General features: G+C 41.0%; 1 protein-coding gene across 4 annotated transcripts in view; it reads right to left on the bottom strand.

Moving 5' to 3' along the window:
• Positions 1-7,264: 7,264 nt before the first annotated feature.
• The window catches only part of Nfia (nuclear factor I A), a 378,241-nt gene continuing 369,540 nt past the window's right edge, over positions 7,265-15,965 (bottom strand). For all 4 annotated transcript variants that reach the window (XM_048351438.1, XM_048351439.1, XM_048351440.1 and 1 more), the window contains one exon: positions 7,265-14,898. In XM_048351438.1, the coding sequence (XP_048207395.1) occupies positions 14,881-14,898 (18 nt within the window). In that variant the 3' untranslated portion in view covers positions 7,265-14,880. The remainder of the gene's footprint in view (positions 14,899-15,965) is intronic.

Below are 15,965 nucleotides of genomic sequence, written 5' to 3'. Positions count from 1 at the left end.
TTACTAATGAGGAATGTGATGGGTCAGACATTAAGTGGTAAGGATGAATCATGTGAAAGTTAGGGAAGAGACTGAAGCCTGGGCCTGCTGAGTATGCCCTTTGGGGCAGTTAACTTCATTTGTCAACCTGTCTGATGGATGCCCAGAGACCTGGCCATTTGGGGTATGTCTGTGAGGGTGTTTCTGGAAGACATTAACCTTTGAATTGATGAACTGAATGAACAGGTGGTCCCCCTCAATGTGAGTGGGCCTACTCCTATCCACTGACAACCTGGATAGACCACCATACTTAAAACGACACCAAGGGGGTTTGCCATCATATTTCAGGTGAGCATAAATTGTTTTGTTCAGAATAACCTTATTCATTTCTGTTTCCCCTCCCTTCCACCCCTCTTGATCGAGCTTTTAATGAGATTCTGCTTTCATATTTAGTTGTTTGCAAAATTATTCGCCTTCTTACTTTTCCTTCTCCTCTTTCCCTTCTCTTCTCCTCTTTATATTTAATTTTTTTATTATCTCTAAGTAGTTGTACAAAGGAGTTACCATTCAACAAAGCAGTTTATGAATTGAATCCATTTTTATCAATGCCACCCCTTTCAATATTATCACCCATTTCTCTCAAGGCCACTTTTTCCCTTGATTTCCTTAATTTTGTAGGATATGCATTGAATTTTATGCCTGCATCCTCTCATTTTTCCTCTCTGCATTCCTCTCCATGCCTTATAATTTCGAATAGTCAAATGGTTAATCTCTATGTACCTTGTAACTTACTCACTTGTTGAGCAGGACTATTAGGATCTACCTTGGCAGGTTACTGGGAGAATGCAAGGATTCAATGAAGTGACCACCAACATAAACAAAACACTTTCTTTGTACTACAGTGCAGGTCTAGACTTCTAAGTGATGCGAGAATAAGAGGAACTCAGCCTGTTAGCTCAGTCAAAATCTTTATGTGAACATGGGTATCAGTCCAGGAATGAGAATAAAACAAAGTGTATGAGTCAGGGAACACTTTGAAGATCCATAAAGTGGTTTTAAAATATGTGATTAGGGGGCAGGGAATGTGGCTTAGTGGTAGAGTGCTTGCCTAGCATGCATGAAGCCCTGCGTTTGATTCCTCAGCACCACATAAATAGAAAAGGCTGGAGTGGTACTGTGGCTCAAGAGGTAGAGTGCTAGCCTTGAGCAAAAAGTATGAAAGCCAAGGAAGTGTAGTCCCCCCGCCCCCAGCTCCTAGAAACAATAGGGCTTATAAAATTTCACTGTCTTGGAGTTTACTCTTAGCTTCTATAACTCCATTTTGGCGACTCCATGCTAGAGGGCTGCACTCCCATCCGTGAGACTAGTTCCTTGTAGTTTGACATTTATATCTACCCTTTGTTCCTCTCTGTATCTAGGTAGCAACTATAGTAGTAGTTACAGAAATGCATGGCGACTGTCAGGTTGGTTCACTTATGATTGAGTACTGGATTGTTTTAGCCCACTCATGCTTGCCTAGTTGATATTAGGGAAACATGGTAACAATTGTTAAAATAAAGTTAATATTAGGTCAGCCTGACCACAAAATTCTGCTTCTGTAAATGGCTTGCTTAACCCATTTGTGACTTGTGACTTGCTCTAACCCCCTGCGTTAACCCCCCCCCGCCCCCGCCGCGTCTGTGCTATGTGACCACCTGCTATAGAATGCATAGCTTCTACCTTTAAAAACACAGCCCTGCCTGTTCTTTACCATCTCAATGGTGGAGAGAAGACGCTATGCACAGCTAAATAACGACTCCTAGCCCAACTGACTGAGTGCTGGTGACTTTTCTTGTCATGGGTGCAAGCACAAAGAAACCAGTGACAGGCTCAGGCCTTGAGTCCAAGCCCCAGGACTGGCAAAAAAAAAAAAAAAAAAATGTGATTAGGAAATGTGTGTGTGTGTGTGTGTGTGTGTGTGTAGCAAGGACATCAAGAATAAGGGAGAAACTTCTGTATTTCAGTGTAATTTCTTTTAAAGCTCAGGCCTGTGGGCTCTGTGGTTTATCAGATCCTGGGGATTATTGCTGTTCTTGGTTCATAGCAAGCTCAGTTCAAGTCCACTGAAAGCCCAGCTGGTGGAGAACACTGAAGAGAAGAAGGTGAATCCTTTTCCCCCCGGCACAGACACTGGAGCCCCTAGTATCTCAGAATGTGTTTGGAGATAGTACTTTAAAGAGGTGCTTAGAAGAAAGTAAGGCCATTAGGTGGGCCAGTTTGGTGTCCTTATAAAAGAGGACATTTGAACACAGGGAAACCAGGGATGTGTGTGCATGCACAGAGGGAGGACTTCATGAAGACATGGCAACCAGGTAGCCATCTGCCATGGCAGAAGGGGCCACACCGATGAGGTAAACTCTGCTGACATGGGGTCTTGGACTTTCAGCTTCCTGAGCTATAGGAGGACAGTTGCTGTTTAAGTGACCCAGGCTGTGGTATTTTTGTTATGCTGCCCTAGCAGACTAATACAAAAAGGCCTGAAGTTGGAGCTGAGGGAAACTGAGGGCAGATTTCTGTTTACACAGGAACAATGATTGTCAAGGCCCTTCAACACCAGCAAACTATAGTTCAGGCTCAGGATAACAGAAGATACAAGACTGAGAGATCAAAGCAAATGGAAGGGGAAAAATTCACTATCACTTCTGTCAGGAACTCAGTGAGCCTTTCTTTTTTATCTGGGTGGAGACTTGGGCTCCTGTATTCTTTTCCTCTGACTAACCTTTCAAACCCATTCTGGAAAGTGTTAGTTACAGCACACAGGATTCTCCCAGCACATTGAGTTGACTGCTTGATACTGACATGTGCAGATTATCTGCTATCATTGATGTACCTATCATAGCTGGAGAAGGGTAAGGGTGATTTAATGCCTGTTTTTAAAGAATGAAGGATTCCCCTCCCACCCAACCCCTCCCCCCCCAGCTCGTGCCAAGGAACAGACAAAGGAAACAGGCTTCACCTGTAACAAGAGGAATTCCTATTAGACAGGAGGGAGATTTATCAGGCAAGGAGAGAGAAAGCCTGGAGTGAATTATGGTCTCTCTTTACCTGGAGATCTTCAAAGTAAGATATACTTCCTCTGACAAGCACACTTGGGGGTGGTAGTGGGGGGTAGAGGGAAATTCCTTGCTGGAAACAGGAAAATGAACTTCAGTGACCTTTGAAGGTTGAGTCCAGCCTTCTGAGTCTAAGATAAACTATGATGGGAAAGTTTATGGTTCCATCATCCATCATGTGAATAAATCTGAGCCTCTGCTGGAGTTTCAAGAGAAAGAAGATTCGAGAAGCTGCTCTGGCTTGACCACTCTATCCATCAGTGTTCCAGCAGGAAACAGGTGGCGGATTCGGCTAAAGATGATTTGAGAGGGGTTTAATAAAGAAATTGTTTACAAAGGTGTGGGCAAGATGTGGAGACATGACAAACGATGGAGTGATAACTCCACAAGTCCTTTTTTTTTTTTTTTGGTCAGTCCTGGGGCCTGAACTCAGGGCCTGAGCACTGTCCCTGGCTTCTTTTTGCTTGAGGCTAACACTCTACCTCTTGAGCCACAGCACCACTTCTGGCTTTTTAAAATTTATGTAGTGCCGAGAAATCAAACTTAGGGCTTCATGCATGCTAGGCAAGCACTCTACCACTGCCACATTCCCAGCCCTCCCAAACCCTTACTCTCTCATTCTTAAAGGGATGGGGGGGGGAGGTGATTATCAGAAACTAGAAAGAGAAATTAGGAGACAGAGAAGCATCTGGAGAGAAAGCACACCTTGTATTGAATGTTGCAAGCTAGATAGGACCCAGGGACAAGAGCCTTGGGAATAACTTGCAACTTAGGTGTCTAAGTGGCTGCACTTTAAGGTCACACGTGGGCAATTGGTAAAATAAGTAAGCAAAAGGAAGTTATAGAAACTTTTCGTGCCTCAACATCCTCATCTTCGAAATGGGGATAGAAATCAACTCTCCTTCACAAGCCTGGGTTCTAAGTGTGTTTGCAGAAGCACTTAGACCACACAGTGTTAAGGGCTCACTCAGACATGTTAGGTGCTCTTACTCTTCTTAACACTGTTAAAGTGAGTGTCTGCCAGCCAGTTCTTGTAACTCTTCCTCATTCTTGAAGACCTAAGTTGGCCATCTTCTCCCTTAGGCTCCGCAGTATGGTTCATGTGCTGAACTCCCGTCTTCAAATTGTGCCAGTACTAGGGTTTGAACCCAGGGCTTGGGTGCTGTCCCTTAGTGTTTTAGCTCAAGGCTAGAGCTCTACCACTTAAGCCAATGCTTCCCGTCCAGCCTTTTGTTGGTATTAATTGGAAGTAAGAGTTTGGGGCATTTTTTTCTTTCTGGAGTGGCTTTGAACTTCAACCCTCAACCTCAGCCTCCTGAGTAGCTAGAATTACAGGTGGTATGAGCTCCCAGCTCCTGGCCCCAAATTCATGTAGTAATTCATGTAGTAATGCCATTTGCCTTTGGGAGGTAAGTAGGATTAGATGAAGTCATAAAGGTGGCATCTCTTTATTGGCATTCAGGCTTGTCAAGAAAAGGAAGAGTCCTAGGGCTGGGAATATGGCCTAGTGGCAAGAGTGCTTGCCTCCTACACATGAAGCTCTCGGTTCAATTCCCCAGTACCACATATATGGAAAATGGCCAGAGGTGGCGCTGTGGCTCAAGTGGCAGAGTGCTAGCCTTGAGCGGGAAGAAGCCAGGGACAGTGCTCAGGCCCTGAGTCCAAGGCCCCAGGACTGGCCAAAAAAAAAAGAAAAGGAAGAGTCCTGAGCCAGCAAGCTCCCTCAGTCTTGCCACATCATTCCTCTGCCATACTGTGATGCAGCAAGAAGGCCTTCCAAGTAAACCTCTTTTCCTTATAAGTTACCCAGTCACAGATATTTTGTCATAGCATCCTTTGTTCTCCTGGGCTTCAGATTACCTGGTACATGGTGCCTTCTTGGTTCTTACAAGGATAGGCTGCCATTATTTGGTTTGCATATTTGCTCCCTCTGCTAGACTCTATACTCTTCTGGGATAATCTTGGGGCTTATTTCCTTTGCTAATTCCAAGGGCTTTTTTGGGGGCGGGGCACACATATCAGGTACTCAATTGAGTTTATTTTGGATCATTCAACAAGGATTTCATGGAAAGGCATGTGGTCCAGGCAAGTGTTCAGAAGCCAAGATGTTGGAAAGGAGGGAGCATGTGGGCTACATGTCCATGACCACGGGACCCTTAAACATCAGGCTACGATGCTGTCCTTCTCTCCTGCCTAGAACTTCTGTTTCACAAGAGCGTGCACTCTTGGGAGTGGCACCGGGAACAAGGAGGCACAGGCTTGATTTTCATCTGACTTTTCAACCAGAAGCACTCATTTTATTTTCCTTTAAAGTAAAATGCTGTTGCCTTTTTCAGTTTCTGTTGTTGTTTTAAGATTGCTAGTTGAAGTGGGCAAGGGAAGACCATGTTCTCCTTACTCAGCAGTGGCCTCTATAAGATAGAAAACACTAGCCAGGGGTGGAGTTGGCAGAGAAAAGCTCCTGTAAAACCTGTTTTTGGCCTATTTTTCCCAGAGTCAGGGCCCAAGTTCAAGGAGAAGCACCTTGGTTTGTCCCAGACCTGTGAGATGGTCTTGGGATGGGATTCCATGGGTCAACTTCCAAGGTTATAAAAATGCTTCCATTGTAATGATAGAACATGTTGACCTATGCCACCAGATGCAAGGCACAAAAATCCCAGGATAAACTTCAGGATAAAGGACAAGTAGGAAATTATCTCAAGGAAAATACAAATGATGAAGGGGGATTTTATAGATTTAGAGACTTAAAATACTATAAAACTGGCTAGGCCCTGGTGGCTCACATCTGTAATCCTAGCTACTCAAAGGCTGAAATCTGAAGATCATGGTTCAAAGACATCCCAGGAAAGAAAAGTCTAGGAGAGTTTTTTTTTTTTTTTTATGTCCAATTAACTACCAAAAACCTAGAAGTGGAGCTGTGGCTCAAGTGGTAGAGTCCTAGCTTTGAGCAAAAAAAGCGCTCAAGGACAATGCCTAGGCCCTAAATTCAAGCCCCAGGACTGACACAAAAAATAAAATAAAATTTGGCTGGGTGCCTGTGGCTCGTGCCTGTAAGATGAGCTACTTAGGAGGCCCATATCTGAGGATCAGGTTCAAAGCCAGCCCAGGCAGGAAAGTCCATGAGACTCTTATCTCCAATTGATCACAGAAAAAGCCCAAAGTGGAGCTGTGCCTCAAGTGGTAGAGCATTAGCCTTGAGCAAAAGAGGCTCAGGGACAGAAGCCAGGTCCTGAGTTGAAACCCCAGGACTGGTGAAACAAAGCAAAACAAAAATAATAAAATAAAAAGGTAGTACAAGCCATGTAATGAATGAATCTTATTTGAGTTCTTACTTAGGCAAAAAATTTAAAATTTATGATAGTTGGGAATATTTGAAAACTGGTAAATTATTCAGTCATATAAAATAGTTATCCTCAATATTTTGTTACAATTATTTTGTGTATTTCACAAAGAACCCTTCTTGTCGTTTACAATACTTAAAATACTTTTGTGAATGAAATAGGCTGCCTGTCATCTGCTTCAAAATAATCTGAAAGTGCTTAGGAAGATATCCAGCTGTGTCCATGACTTTGAGCTCCTGCCTATACTTCCAGTTCCTATGCCATGCTCCTCAGAAGAGCTTGTACCCTTGGCCTTGCCCTGTGGATAGTTCTAGCATCATCTTTCCATATTCCTCCAGGGCTCTGAATACCAGTCGTGTAACAGGCATTCCCACCCTAATGATGCCCCCTTCCCTGGAAAGATGTAAATATCAGCTGTGTATCCCTCCCTAGCACCTAGGTTGTGGGATCCAACCCTTCCCTTTTGCTTTCCCAGCTCCACAACTGTTTGCTGTATTCTACAGTTATTAACATCCAGAGTACTTCAGAGACTTTGTGGAAAACCGAGGGGGATGCTACTCCTGGGCCTGACGTGGTACATAAATCCCTCAACTAGCATGTAAGAAACAGCACATAAGACTGTATCAGGCACATAAGAAGTACCATGTGGATGTGGAGTTCCATTTCTGTCCAGGTTGGTGGAAAACAACACTGCCTGTTAGAATGGCCAGAAGGATGCTCTACTTCTAACATCCACCCAGGCTATCAGGAACACTTGGAGTACAAAGACCATCTTCTGGGGGCCAGGTCAAACCCAGAGCTGCCACTCATTCACCCAGACATGAGGTAAAGCAAATGACAACACGGCTTACATAGCATTAGCAATTTTTTATTTTTCCTTTTTTTGTTGCATAGGAAATGCAGTACTCGCTTCCAGTAATTGTATTGTAATGTGAGAAAGTGGTAGCACTAACGGTTGAATACAAGAGTTAAACTAACCCACACCAGCTCAAAAACCCTGTGGAGATTTAGTTGAATAAGAATGGACGCCCACAGTGATTCTCAACCAATTACAAATTTTCACAGAACACAGTCAACTAAAAGGGTAACTATGAGAGTCAATACAAGTAGACTAGAGGCACAGGGGGCCCGGCTCATAAAAAAAAAAAAAAAAACAGCAACAAAAACAAAAACAACAACAACAAAAAAACCCACAACGAATGTCAGACCAAGATATTAACACGGGGGTGGTTTCATTTCAAAAATAGATCTCTTTGCCATCACTGGAACTATTTAATCCCCTCCCCCACAATTTGAGATGAAAACCAGAGGCTTTTTGAATAGGGCTAGGTTGTAGATGTGGTGGGAAAAGTCCCTAGGGAAGTTGCTGGGGGTCAGGGAGAGGAGTCAGGGCTGAGAGCAGAGAAGGTCCCATGGACTTGGTCTTGAGGAACTTCGCAAGGACCTCCAGGAACCCGCTGCAGCAACTACACTAGCCTGGTTGGCACCTCAGGGTCCAGGCTACTGAGCGCCTTCACCACAGCCAAAGGACTGACACCAAAGGAGGGAAGAAGGACAGACTGGCAGCTCCCTCACACCTCCCATTCAATGTGGCCCATGGTCTTAGGACTTTTAGGTTGAGATGCGAGAGAGAAATATAAAAGAGCAAATTTACAGGCTACTATCAAGAGAAAAAAAATAAAATAAAAAAAGGAATAATGCCAATATAACCAAGAAGAAAAAGGGCGGGGGGGGGGGGGGGAAGAAAACCTGGAGTCATTTTAAGAAGTTGAACAGAAAACAGCAGTAACAGTGGCCCACTTTATTGGGTGTTACTTGTCTTTGACACCATGGTAGAGACATAAAAGTTCACATTATACAAGCCAGTGGGTATTGCCACCAGGAAAGTGCTCTGGTTAGATTAGAGGTGGCACTTCCACTGTAGAAGACTCTGGTGGTCCAGATTTATTTTGGGAAGTTTTCTGAACCAAACAGCGTAATGAGTCCATATGGGAAACTGAGGATGCCCAAGCACACAAAAGAGATATGATTCCAATGTGCTGTCTCCCAACCTCATGCCCGGCTCTGGGCATCCTACGTATCTCCACATTGGCTGGGATCTGCTCCCAATACCCCATTCTCTCGAATCTGCTTTACTTGAGCCCTTTGGAAGAATGAAAGGCAGATGGGCATGGCTTAGGGGAAAAATGATGGAATTTATTTCACTTGGGAAGAAAATGGTTGCAAATTTAAACTAAATAACAACAACAAAAATCCCGTGTTAATAGCAAACTTTTTTTTTCTTATGAATCGGGCCCAAAGTTTGTACAGTTTTGTTTTTGAAGAAGATATTCCAACTGTGCATGAAACTAAATAGCCATGTGATTTCTTAAAAGTTTTTTTTTTCTTTTTCCTTTTCATCTGAGGAGGTGTGGTGTGAAGCTGGATCAAACATGGGTACCTTCCTGAGCGCTGTCCATTTAGAAAGCACTTCAGCCTCCATAAAGAAGTGTCCCTCCCCTGCAAATGCTCCCAGAGCGCCTTTGTAGTAGAGTTCTTGAAGGTGATGCAGTAATTTTGAGACAAAATTCTCACCAGGTACTGATTTCTGAAATCAAACACCCATGCTTGTCCCCTAGGAAAAAAAACAACAACAAAAACCCCAAAACAAAAACACAAGTAATACTGAATTTAAGTAAATGTATACCTCCAAAATACTGAAAACAGCTGAAATCAAGAAAAGACAGAATTTTGCGTTCTCAGTGAAATGCCTTTAAACCTAGCTGACAAGAACCAAGTCAGGAAAAAAAAAGACTAACATAACTTTGAGTAATATTCATACAGTTCACTAAGCATTATGGAATAGCATGCATTAATATTGTACGGTTATTTTACAACACCTATACCAGGGGTCCTGACTGACAGACAGCGAAGGCTACCGGTGTAGAAAAGTCTTACTTCAGAAGAGCAATATAATACAGATTTTCACAGGCACTACATTTTAATATATCAGGTATTATGCTGGTTTTCTTATAATTCTTTCTGTCCTAAAGCTGGCATTATAACAATGACCAAAGGCAAGGATCGAAGTAAACGGAAAGTAGATACCAAAGTTGATATAGTAGTTTTCTTCTTCAGATAGATTAGTGCATAGTTCTCATGCAGATAAACACTGCTATGCGTTTACACTGTTGGAAAGCAGAGTGAATTGAGCCCAAGTTGTCACATTTGTTTAAATCATTTTGTCAGCCTGTAATAGCACCATGTAATGGATTTGCATTAAACATTAAATTGATTTCAGAATTGGTGACACAGTATTCACTACGGTTAAGTGCTATGGAATAGCTTCAATGTTACCTGCTATCTATCAAAGCAATTTTCATCCCACTGCTTTTTGTTCCTTAATTGGGAAAAATAAAAGGGAAACATTCATGACATTAATTAGAGAATGAGCAGCCTTGGGCATGGAGAAGGCAGAGCGGGTTTAAAGTCACACGATAAGTACATGCATGGACTTCAAGAAGAAATGGCCTCAGAAGCTGATGGGAATGAAAGCCATGCCCAAGGGGAGGGCAGAGCAGAGCTGAGATCCTCTAGGACAGGGAGGGAGGTCTGGGAGGGGGGGAGTGAGGCACCACCAAAGCTCTCCTTACATTACCATGCCATTTGTGTCTCACACTTGTCCTGTGGAGGCCTGCTACCAAAATCCAGAAACAAAAGGAAAAAGAAGCAAACAAAAACCTAAGAGACAGAGACACATACACACATCCAGAGAAAGAGAGAGAGAGAGAGAGAGAGAGAGAGAGAGAGAGAGAGAGAGAGAGAGAGAGAAACTACCATCCCTAGGGATAATATTTCCAGAAATGTGCTTTGAAGCACATGAAATGACCTTCTTAGAAACCTCTCCCCCCCAAAAATCACTAAAACCATAAGGGAAATAAATGTTTTCCTTGATCTGAGTTTTGTAAATACCTCAGGACATTGGCACTACAGAACTCAAAGATTGTGAGAGGTTAAGAGTTGGACAAAGTGGAAGATACACTTTATGAAGTGGGTTTTACATATGCCTATGGGCAGACTGTATACTGTGCCACCATGACTAGAGATTTTGGGTCATTGGCTGTCAGGAAACAAGAGCATAAGCTTGAAGAAGTGCAGCCAACTGGGCCTGTCTAGCTCCCACTTGGGTGATGGTGGCTGGAGATGTGGGGTGGGGGAATCAGTTGTCAGTTAATAACTGTCATGCTAGGGTGAAGGACTAGAACCATCCCAAGGAAGAACAAGGCTGGAGGGTGGGGAAAGCAGCAACAGGGAGTGGGCCTCCACCCAGCAGAGCTGGGAAAGGGGGTATGGTGGCTGGGAGGAGAGAAGCCAAAAGGAAAAACTTTGAAAAATGCTAAGAGTTAGTGTTTGTGCCTCTGACTTCAGTTCCTAGAGAAAAAAGAAAAAAAAACAAAAACAACTCAGAGAGTCATTTGAGGGGACTATCTTTGCCAAATCCTGTTAATGCCATTTGATGAAAGAGAAAAAATAAAAATTCAGATGTGTCTTGAAATCAAGGGCTAGGCCTTCGGATGCTGATAGCTCTCAGTCTGTCTGTCTACACACCCCAGTAGCAAAGCCTTCCTTAAACATATTCGCTCAGCTTTTAATCTTAATAGCAAAACACATGGATGGTTGGTGTTTCTTTCCCTGCTTGATCATGACTGAACTTCAGTTTCCTGCTGCTTTCTGGGTAATGAAATGTGAACAGAAAGGTAATCTAGTGGACTGAATATTTAACCCCTGTTTGTGACCACCCTAGACTGCCTCCCTAATGTTTTAAAGCCTTTAAAACATTTTTTTTCCTGCAAATCTGTTCAGACTTCCCCAATTTTAGCTTCATCAAACTTAATACAACAAAATGCCTTCAAAAATACAGCATACCTGTCACGTCCATTTACAATGGTTCTTCAGTAGACCTATACTTCTCAAGCATAGGAATATGCTATACCATTGAGAGAAAAAATAAGTGTATTTAAATACTTACAAAAAATAAAAAGGAAACAGGAAAGTTTTAAACTTAAATCCAGTTCCCACAGGGGAAGGGGAAAGAAAGAAAAGCAATTCTATGAATGCTGTCTTGATATGAACAATCAGAAATTTCACTAGGCTAATTTGACAGAAATTTTTCCTCATTTAAACAACATTACAAAAGTCTTGCATTATAAAATAGGGTAGAATAAATCAGTGTAATCAATAAAACTATACAACAATACAAATTACAGATCTTCTGAGTGGGCAGTTGATTCTCTCTCTTTGCAGCCATGACTACAACATGCTCACTAAAAACAACTAAAACTGCCCCAAACTATTGCTTAGTTTGTTTTGTTTAAAAAAGGGTGCAATTTTTATTGTATATACAACCAATTTACTGGTAATACCTTGGCTTATTGCAAGGTTCTGACAAAATGTTTGTCTAGGCTTTTTTTTCCTTCACTGTGAAGCACTGAAAGCTGCTATTTTTTTCTGTTTTTTTTTTTTCTTTTTTCTTTTTTTGTTTTTAGTGCACATATGTCATAATAAAGTAATGCCCAGCTAAGTGCTATATAAGGAAGGCAAAGTATGCTGGCTGGCTATTGGAAGTGACATTGTACACTGACAATCACACCAAACAACTATTCAACCACTTATCAGACACATATGAAAATCCAAAATGTTTTATTTTATTTTCCTTAAATAGAGATAACCAGTAAACAATTTTCAGAACTTGGAAGTTTAAAAACGTGCATATAAAAATGGGCATTATATACTTTTTATTGAATGTGGATTGACTTGCAGTCTGCTAAGAAAAATGGGGTGTGGGCGCTGAAGAAAAAGGAAGTTGTCTTTTTTTTTTTTAAGGCTTGCTTGTGAAAGGAACAGTTGTAAAAACAAAATTGCTTGAAGCAGGGTCAGCTTAGTGCTTCACAGTTTGACTGCTTCTCTAAGAGGAGCCCTTCCTGCGTGCATTCAAAAAAAAAAATCACACACAAAAAAAGTACAAAGACAAACACCTAAAACACACTGCGTCAAGTGCAGCACCGACTTTGGTCAAATAAAAAAAAAAGGAGAAAAGAAAAGAAAAAAATTAATAATCGCTAAGCTTTTCTACATGATATAAGCAGGTATTGCATATTTTCATATATCTGGGGAAAATAAAGGAAGACTCCAAATAAAATGCAGCAACATCCAAAATACTGATATTCTAAGTATGGACAGATCTCAGAATAGCACTGCCACTGACGGTACAGGACAATAAGAACTACTCTACCTGTGGAACAATTAACTTCCTATTTAGTTCTAGATGTTGAAACTGACAATGGCTGACATAAAGGTCACATTTACCAAAAAAAAAAAAAAAAAAAAAGAAGAAGAAGAAGAAGAAGAAAAAAAAAAGTGTCTCCAAATGTTTGATTTAGGGAAAAACCCCCTTTCAAAAGAGGAGCCTGTGCAACAATTCCACAAATAATCGCTATCCAGGGCAAGGCACATTGATATGGAATTTTTGTTTTCGTGCAAATTAAGGAAACAAAACAAAACAAAACAACATTGTTTGGGGGAGGGGTGGGAAGGGAGGGAGGGTGGGAAAGATGAGGAGCAAAGTGTCTTCCCAAGAATTTCAGTTACTTGATTGTAAAGGACAGTAGTAGAGCCCTTCTGAAGGGCTGAAAAAAAAAACATAGTTTAAAGGCAAGTGCCTAGAGTAGGGATTACAATATTGTGTCTTAATGCACTCTACTTTATCCTACATTAACTATATAAAAATTAGTTACTAACACTAGAACATGCAGAGACTTCCTCCGATCAGCAGGGCCTGCCAACCAGAACATATATATATGTATAGTATAGGAAACCTTTTTTGAAGTTGCATGGGAAGCAAAGGGGTGCTTCGCTGTCTGGTAGAAAAATCACTTGCACTTTTTTTTTTCATTTCTGTGTTTTTTGTGTTTTTTTATGCATTTTTTTGTTTTTTACATAAGATACAGGACATTTGGGGGTGCAAACTTTTTTTTTCCCTAACAAGTACCCTTGATCTGAAATGAGCACTTGCATTTGTGTCAGTATTGGTTTCATTATTATTAATTATTATATTATTATTATTATTATTATTAGTTCCCATAGCCCAGTTCAGGGGCACAGAGGTCTTAAAACTTCTGGACAATCTCTGGTACAATGAAGTGTCTGATAACTGATAAATCCTATGTTGCCAGATACATGTAAAAACTTTCAGAATTGGCATAATTCATTATAGTGACTTCTAGCTTATAAAATTAACAGATACCATGATTTCATTTTAGTTATGTGCTTTGATAACAGAAAATAATTAATTAGCATTTAATGTAGTTAACATATTGTGGTAAAAGCACCATTAGATTTGTTTTTTTTTTGTTTTTTTTTTGTTTTTTTAAATTTTCCTTCGTTTTTTTTAAAGGGATACAAGTTTAACAATAAAAAACATAAAAAGCAAAAATAGCTCCCCTTTTTCTTGCAAGGCTGTTTTTTTAACCCCAATAATTTAGAGTCCTGGGGTGGAAGGACTTGAAAAACAAAAATAGAATTTTCAACAATCTCTATCTTACAAAGATATTTAGCTATCCAATGAAATTGCACTTCACTCAATTCAAAATTCGATTGTTTTGATTGATTCCTGTCAGTTTCTGTCAAAACAGACCATCTTCCCCATTTCCATGTGAATTTTTTTGTGTCATTGTTGAAATTGTTGAAAAATGCTTTTTTTTTTTTTTTTAACATAAGTGCAGCATTTCCAAACTTAAAAACAAAACTGAATAGTAGTAGTAGTTTGCCATTTTCGGAATTGTTCTGCAATGTGAGTGGATTCCTGTCCTTATGGGCCACGGTACATTTAACTGCGGACTTGCTGAATCAAACCAAAGTAAAAGAAAATCAGAAGAGGAACGTTAACTGTGTTTTCTTTTTCCAATATGTTACAGAAAAACATTGCCCTTTGACTGTCCCGTAAGTTAGATATTGCAGATCTCAGCTACTACAAAAGATTTAGTTCTCCAAGTACCTCCTGAAAGGGACTCAAGGAGGATCACACCTGTGTGGGTAAATTCATGAAATACTGTGAAACGGCCAGGCTCTGCAGCAAGGGGAAGTGTGTCAGTGAGCAAGCGCAGACCTCGCCAGCCACGTAACCTACTGCTCATACCACCACTGAAACACTTCAAACGCCACAGAACCCAACCATTTCCAGCACCATATGAGAAATGACCACAGTCCCTAAAGTATTAAAAAAAAAATCCCAAAAGATTATGGGCTCTGCTGTTGGACCATAATGCTTTGCTTGTTTCCATGTACAAGTTGATTCAAATCGGCTTTTTTTTTTTTTCTCCCCTTCCACTGACAGTGAAGTTGTAACTGCGCTGGGTTGAGGTTGCGTCCATGTTACAGAGTTGAGAAGGGGTCAGGTGGTCTGTCTGGTGGATGGTGGGATGCTGCAACTTTTATCCCAGGTACCAGGACTGGAAGACAAAAGGAAAAGTGTCATTAGAAGGACATTAGGCTTGAGGATGGATCTCAGTAGTAGAATGCTTCTTGTCTAGGGAGGGCAAGGCCCTGGAATCCTCACCCAGCACTGCAAAAAAAAAAAAAAAAAAAAAAAAAAAAAAAAAAAAAAACAACAACCACCCCCCACCCCCCCACACACAAACCAATTCATTCAATGACATATTTTGTAAGTTGCCCTTCCAACCATGGAATCAGGTCTACTATTGGGAAAAGAAAAGGAATGATGTATGACAAAAATGTTGATACAGTGACACAATACTCCTTTGGAATTAAAATTCATCGACTGTGTTGGGATTGCCAGTGTGCAGTGTATCTTACAAAATGATGCTTTTCTGGCCACTTGAAATTCAAATCAAGTTTTATAGTCTGGGAGGGAGCACTTACAGGAGGCAAGAAACTCTAGAGTCTTGCTTATCATTCAGTGCTTGGTGTACAGCCCAGTGCCTGGAATAAAGAATTTCAAGGAGGGCTGGAATGAATGGAGAATGAGTGAAGGGAGAGGCTTCATGTGTTGATGAGTGGTGATGATTATTTTCACAGTATCTCCTGTTAGATGAGAAGTATGTGCAGAAAACACTGACTACAACCTTCTCCAACAGACAATACTGTAAGAAGTGAGGTGAGTTAGTAAAAGGGCTTTGTTTATCAGGTATCACTGATGATTTGGGGCAAGTGACAGATATTCTTGTATACGACTCTGCACTTGTGGAGGTAGATTTTAGGGTGTAAATCTAAATGTAAGTGATTAGAAATTAATCAGTTTAGAAATGACATCAGAATCAGATGGCATCAAGTCTTCTCCTTGTTAGCCATGAGAACCAAAGAGAATTGATCACTGCACACCATTCTTGCTTTTGTCCATTCACCATGCATGTGTAAGTTCTGTGACCCAGTTATCTCTTCCTTACATAATCCACAGAGTTTGGTGATATATCACTTTATCCACTGGCATTTCCTTGTCAGCAAAGTTAGCTAAACAAACTGACCAATAATTATACTTTAATAGAGTTTGTTTCTCAAA

Source organism: Perognathus longimembris, chromosome 7, assembly GCF_023159225.1.
Source record: "Perognathus longimembris pacificus isolate PPM17 chromosome 7, ASM2315922v1, whole genome shotgun sequence".
NCBI classification, from domain to species: Eukaryota; Metazoa; Chordata; class Mammalia; order Rodentia; family Heteromyidae; genus Perognathus; species Perognathus longimembris.
This window is presented reverse-complemented; position numbering and strand designations above follow the sequence as displayed.